Source organism: Musca autumnalis, unplaced genomic scaffold (assembly GCF_047663935.1).
Source record: "Musca autumnalis isolate F117 unplaced genomic scaffold, ASM4766393v1 scaffold_4, whole genome shotgun sequence".
NCBI classification, from domain to species: Eukaryota; Metazoa; Arthropoda; class Insecta; order Diptera; family Muscidae; genus Musca; species Musca autumnalis.
In genome coordinates, this window is record NW_027411977.1 from 6116527 (window position 1) to 6121721 (window position 5195).

General features: G+C 32.1%; 1 protein-coding gene and 1 long non-coding RNA gene across 2 annotated transcripts; both read left to right on the top strand.

Annotated features, from left to right (window-relative positions):
* The first annotated feature begins 388 nt into the window (after nucleotides 1-388).
* Nucleotides 389-877, top strand: LOC141402407 (uncharacterized). Its single transcript, XR_012412619.1, has 3 exons — nucleotides 389-491; nucleotides 564-667; nucleotides 727-877. It is a non-coding gene; the product is annotated as an uncharacterized lncRNA (long non-coding RNA).
* Nucleotides 878-2623: 1746 nt separating this feature from the next.
* Nucleotides 2624-4786, top strand: LOC141400834 (MIT domain-containing protein 1). Its single transcript, XM_073980399.1, has 4 exons — nucleotides 2624-3104; nucleotides 3206-3444; nucleotides 4198-4397; nucleotides 4471-4786. Exons 1-4 carry the CDS (start codon nucleotides 2990-2992, stop codon nucleotides 4619-4621), a joined length of 705 nt encoding a protein of 234 aa, XP_073836500.1. The 5' UTR covers nucleotides 2624-2989; the 3' UTR covers nucleotides 4622-4786.
* The last annotated feature ends 409 nt before the right edge of the window (nucleotides 4787-5195 follow it).

Genomic DNA, 5195 nt, shown 5'->3' on the forward strand with positions numbered 1-5195 from the left:
TCTAGCAAAAGAGAATAAAAACCCCTTACTCTCTGAGAAAGTTCTCTCTAGAAAATTCTTGCTGGGAAAGTAACCAGACAGACTTATTGTTCAAAAGAGGAAACTGTCAAAAATGAGTCCAACACACACATTTTTTCAAAATGTACTGGAACGGAAAAATGGCAGAAACGTCAAAAAATCTGGAACAAATGTCAAAGTCGGCATGTCAGCCAATCGGAAGGCGGCAAACATGTTGCACATTTTTGCTCGCTCAAATTTGTCGTGTAAAAAGTTTTTAAAGAGAAAGCTATTCAGCGCCATTTTTGTTCAAAGAGAAGTGATCATTTTGCAACTTTTTTGGTGTACGGGAGCATTTCGAGTAAAAATGTGCAAAATGTGTTAAATGTGTAAAAACTTTTCAGTTCTGGAACGAAGCTAAAGACGCAGCGGAACATGTTATTGGGTGATTAAAATACGGCAGGTTTTAAAACAAATAGATATGAACAGAAGTGGTAAGTTGGCATACATATTTTCTAAAACATTGTATATAATACTCGTAATTACTATTCTTAATTCTATTTTAGATAAATTAAATAAAGTCCCAACAGTGCACTGTGGTCGAACTTGTATGGGAAGAGCGGCCAAAAATACTCCCTGTTCAGATATCAATACGGAAATTTCATTAAAGGTTAGTTTAGCAACACACATAAAAAAGCAAAAATAAAATCAACAAACATACATATGTAGGTCCAACTTTAGGTATAGCCCCCATAGAACGGTACCCCTGATTTCTGGCGTTTTTGGGTTCTTCACCACATCTTTCAATGATATTGGCTAAAATTTGGCTATGGGTATTCCCTAGTGTTAGAAAACCTTCTTACAAAAATTTTTTGGATTGAGTCCACGTTTTGATAGGGTCCCCAAATAATGGTTCCGCACGATTTTCGGAATTTTTAAGTTTTTATATGTTTTATAAAACATGAGTCATTTAAGTTGTCGATTTAATAGTATATCTGTCAAATAAATGGCGTAGCTTCTCGAAACACCTGTTTATTTATATTATTTTCGTTTAATTTGTGTACATTTAGTCAACTAATGTATTGCAAAAACCAAAATTGAAACAAGTTGCATGTTCAATTAATTCTTCATTTATGGCAAAGTAAATCAACTTTGTATATTTTGCTTTGTTCCAGAACTAAAAAGTTTTTAAAAATTTTACCACTTTTACACATTTTACCCCAAAAACCGTTCCCGAACACAATAAATTAAAGTTGTTTTAATAAAATATTAAAACAACGACTATGGGATTAAGCCTGACTATTTTGAAAAACAAAATAGTACACAAAAAAGTTGTCAAATGTTCACTTCTCTCTAAAAATAGTTCTGATTGACGCTCTCTTAAAAAACTTTTTAAACTACAAATTTGGGGGAGTAAAAAATAGTAATGCGCCAACTTTGACATTTGTTCCAGTTTTCTTACGTTTTTTTTTGTTCATTTTTCCGTTCCCGAACTACATATTTCAAAAAATATTTGCGTGAGAACAATTTTTTACTGTTCTATCTCTATTCTTAAAGTTTAAAAAATTTCACTATTTGTAACCCCAAAAAGTAGTAAAACTTGAATCAAAATTAAAGAGAGAATGGCTTTCTCTTTTTTACTTTCTGCTCGACAAATTTCGTGGTGTAAAAATTGAAAAATCTATCAAACTGCTGATTTGACAATTAAGGCAAAAAAAAAAACGGAAAACGATGTCAAAGTAAAATAAAATTAATATAAATCATGGTTTAATAAGAAAGGTTAGCCAAAGCTTTATGGCAATTTAAATTTTTTCATTCGAGTATGCCTAAAACTTCAAAACAATATAAACAAACTGTGTATGTGTGTGTGGTGTTTGAATAATATGCCAAACAATTTTAAAAACAATCGAATTCAATGATTTTTAAAATTGTTTTTAGACCATTTGTATGGAAGAAATTGGTGAGATTTGCATTGAAACAATCAGTTTATCATATTCACAACTTGATTATGTGGAGAAAAATTAACTCTTCATTCATTTTTCGCGTTTTTTATAAAATGCTCAAAAAATGCATTGTAAACAAACACACTTGTTGCTTTTATTTTTAAGTTTTAGGAATTCAAGAAAAACAAGGGTTCTATAGATTTTTTTCATTTAAATCTACCTCTTTACTTATACCATGATATAAATAATAAAAAATTTAAACCAGTGAAATGAAAAATTTTGTTTGTTGTTTTATTAAACAGTCATGTTATTTTTTGACATTGCTGTCAGATCTACTATTTTTCCGTTCCTTTACTTTTGTGCAGTTACAGTTCTCTCTTTTGCTACTTTTACTATTGAAAAAGTAAAGGAACAATTCTATAATTTGTTGTCATAAATGAACAATCGATATGCAATTTGTTACAATGTTTATGCAATACATTAGTTGACTAACTGTATAATAACAATATTTCTAGGCTAAAAATGCAATACATACTTTCAAAAAATTAATTTCTACTAGAATTTCTTTACGTGTACTTCTGGTGTCGCATTTAAGCAACCCTGCATTGAATGAAAACATTTTGGTTGGTCTCTTTCACAAATTCTCTCTTTATTTCTCTTATTTTCTCAAATGTGCTGAGTTCATCTCTCTTTATTCTTTATACGTTTGACACTTGTTTAGCTGTCATTTAGTTATATGGCACAAACAAAACAAAAGTGAAAATTATTTCGGAATAAAAACAAAATTAACAAAATAATTGCATAAAATCTCGTGTAACAAAGAAAAATTTTCCAAATTACTGTTTAAAAAACAATGCGAATGTTTTTAAAGTGCTTTGTTGTTTTTTGCTGACAAATCAAAGTGTGTGTCGTCCATGTTTGTTTGTTTTTGTTTATTTGTTGTCGTTTTATGCTGCTTAAGACTTTGTTTGGCCTTCTAATTTCCCCGCTTTGCATACAAAATAATATAAATAATATATTGAAAAGTTTCCTATATTGACGTGGTGGTAATGAACGCCAAAGATATTTTACTAAAAGCGGTCCAATGCGACAAAGAAGGACGCATATTGGAGGCACAAAATCTCTATCAAGATGGCATTCAATTGCTTATGGACGTGGTCAGCGGTAGGTTGAGTGAGGGAGCAGGGAGCTACAGGAATGGGGAATCCATTTTGATGGAGCAAAGTTAAAATTAGCTATATTTGTCCTCTATTATTTTGTGGTAGGTGAAACGGACAAGGCCAAAAATCGGGTTTACATGGAACGCATTAAAGAATATATTGACCGTGCCGAACAAATAAAACTGCGTGTTCAACGTCACATGGAAAGTGGAGAGATTGTCGCCAGCATTCCCATAGATGAGAATTCAACAGGACATAGCTACAAAAGTCTTTTCGGAAAATATTTGAACGGTGACGTTAAAGAAATTTTACTGGATGAACCGTATCTTACTGAGAGATATCAGGTGAGTTGGAAATAAAAACAATTAGTTTATCATTCCGTTGCTAAGCGAGATAAAATTCTAATCTTTCTGGTGGTAAGTTATGAAAATAATTGCCAAAACATATGTAGGTCCAATAAGGAGTGGCCAATATGACAGGTCCTCAAATATTAAAATAAACTGTTCACTTTGGCAAATAATAAAAAAACAACTATTTGGAGCAAGTTGAATGTTTTCATTAAGCTCGGATCGGGAGCCCATACTTCCCGAAATATGGGCCTCTGAAGTTCCGAAAATTCCTTTGTATGTAACTTCGCCATTTTAATATGAGTACCATTGTAAAGCTTACGGAATATACTATCAATTGTTCTCTAAATAGCCGGCCTTTGACAAGGGAATTTTCACATCTTCAGATGGCCATATCACGGGAAGTATGGACTTCCGCAATAAATGTTATATATTTGTGATTCGGGCGACGAGACAGACCTACCTGTGAAAAAACTTGTTCCCGATCCGAGCTTAATGAAAACATTCAACTTAACTATCTTAAATTTGTATAATTTGTGCACAAGTTTTCTTGTCTCAAAAGGTTTAATCGATTCAAGTATAAGGGCCCTTAATGCGTAATGTAATCATGGTCACTCACGTCACCTCAAATTTGTACAATTTCCGATTTTAGTGGGAATTGCAAATTATTAGCTTATTATTTACTGTTGTCCAAACAAAAGATAATGGAACAACTTTTAATTAAAAACATTATTTTGTTTCCTTTTTCAGTTTCAAAATTTCATTGCTTTGTTAGAGCTGGCTGTTAAACAATGTAAAAAGCTGAAATACGTAAGATTGGTGACCAAACCCGATCCAAAAAATCCCGCAGGACAAGAGTCAATACTAAGACAAATCAAAGATGATTTGCTCCAAAGAAACATTACATTGGCAGTAAAGTTCGAACCATCATTGCATGATCGGAAAATAATGTAAGTTGAGGAAACTATTTTGTACCGATGTATTTTAATTTGTCATGATTTCCTTTCTTTTACTTGTTTTCAGTTTAAGTAATGGTTACATTATAAAAATTGGTCGAGGTCTGCATTTCTTTAAACCCACAAATCCACTGTACTCCTTGGGTCTGTGTGATTACGATTTTCGTAATTGTTTGCAAACGGATGTGGATATTTGTCGCACCAAAACATTTTCGTAATGTTAGCATAGTTTCATGATCTATCTATCACGCTTTTTGTACTTTCTAACTTGCTTATTTGATATGTTTGTCATAATCGAAATAATATTAAGATCATGTTCCATCCGATAAAATCGTTTAAGTATTACTGTTTACAAATAAAAAATTATATTTTTATAAAAAAAACTAGATTTTTTCATTTGTGGGGAGCGCAAGTTCTTTAATATGGGTTTAATCGTTTCCCAACATTGGGGAACGCATACATATGTAAGAGAGACCTACATAGAGCGTCAACAAGTTGTCATGTATTAGAAGATGCGAATTAAATATACAGTGGTGAACAATCTTGCTGATCTGGAGGAGAGTCTTGAAGTAAATGTCCGGACGTTTGGTTTACTTTGAACATCCAAAGCCACGTTCAGCTATGAGACTTTGAGAATGTTTCACAAGACGATTCGAATTCAAATTCGTTCGAACTGCTACTTTTGAACTTTGTTCTTTCGAACTTTTGTGTTTTTTTTTAATATTTGAAACATTTTCTACAGTAACGGAAGTTTTTTAGTATTTCGAACGAATTTGAATACGAATCGTCATA

What these genes read in the sequence shown, in the direction of transcription:
- LOC141400834 (XM_073980399.1), top strand. Translation starts at nt 2,990, where the DNA reads ATGAACGCCAAAGATATTTTACTAAAAGCGGTCCAATGCGACAAAGAA. An exon ending in GCTTATGGACGTGGTCAGCG is followed by an intron (nt 3,105 to 3,205) that starts GTAGGTTGAGTG and finishes ATTTTGTGGTAG; the next exon opens with GTGAAACGGACAAGGCCAAA. An exon ending in ATCTTACTGAGAGATATCAG is followed by an intron (nt 3,445 to 4,197) that starts GTGAGTTGGAAA and finishes TTCCTTTTTCAG; the next exon opens with TTTCAAAATTTCATTGCTTT.